The sequence below is a fragment of the Eimeria mitis genome, genomic scaffold, assembly GCF_000499745.2.
Source record: "Eimeria mitis Houghton genomic scaffold, Emh_scaff4039, whole genome shotgun sequence".
NCBI classification, from domain to species: domain Eukaryota; phylum Apicomplexa; class Conoidasida; order Eucoccidiorida; family Eimeriidae; genus Eimeria; species Eimeria mitis.
In genome coordinates, this window is record NW_013572371.1 from 1 (window position 1) to 872 (window position 872).

Below are 872 nucleotides of genomic sequence, written 5' to 3' on the forward strand. Positions count from 1 at the left end.
GCAGCAGCAGCAGCAGCAGCAGCAACAGCAGCAGCAGCAGCAGCAGCAGCAGCAGCAGCAGCAGCAGCAATTGTATTTGGATGACAGCAGGAGACGATAAGCTGCTGTGTCTTTGGTCTGATGAAAACTTCAATTTGCTGCAGCAGCGGCTGCAGCGCAAAAAAACATCTGCTGCTTGCTTCACCCTGGTGCAGCAGCAGCAGCAGCAGCAGCAGCAGCAGCAGCAGCAGCAGCAGCAGGTGAGTGTGCTGCTGTGTGATAAATTCGGAGATGTCTTTCTGCTGCCGATCGAAGCAATTAGCGGGCAGCAGCAGCTGGCGGGGGATATCATGCTGAAGCGCATGCATGCAGCAGCAGCAGCAGCAGCAGCAGCAGCAGCAGCAACAGCAGCAACAGCAGCAGGAGCAGCAGCAGAGAAAGAAGATGCAACAGCAGCAGGTACAGCAGCAGCAGCAACACCAGCAGCAACAGCAGCAACTCCTCTGCAGCAGCAACACACCCTAGCCGACCCCTTGAAAGACAGCAGCAGCAGCAGCAACAGCAGCAGCAGCAGCAGCAGCAGCAGCAGCAGCAGCAGCAGCAGCAGCAGCAGCAGACCTGTGCTGGCTTTGATCTCTGCTTGCCATATAGCGATCTGCTGCGCCTCGCTTTCAGTGAAGAGGTGGCTGCAGCAAAAGAACAACCCCACCAACAAACACACTCACTCTTGCTGCTGCTGCTGCTGCTGCTCCTGCTGCTGCTCCGGGTCCTGCTGCTGCTGCTGCTGCTATTGCTGCTGCTGCTGATGCGACACGAGTGCCACCAGCAGCAGCAGAAACGACCGTAAGCTAGCAGCAGCAACAGCAAGAACAGCAACAACAACAGCAACAACA

General features: G+C 57.0%; 1 protein-coding gene across 1 annotated transcript in view; it reads left to right on the forward strand.

Annotated features, from left to right (window-relative positions):
- Positions 1-80: 80 nt before the first annotated feature.
- The window catches only part of EMH_0071820 (WD-40 repeat-containing protein, putative), a gene marked incomplete at both ends in the record, with an annotated part of 1,932 nt that continues 1,140 nt past the window's right edge, over positions 81-872 (forward strand). The window contains one exon of the mRNA XM_013499142.1: positions 81-653. Within this exon, the coding sequence (XP_013354596.1) occupies positions 81-653 (573 nt within the window). The remainder of the gene's footprint in view (positions 654-872) is intronic.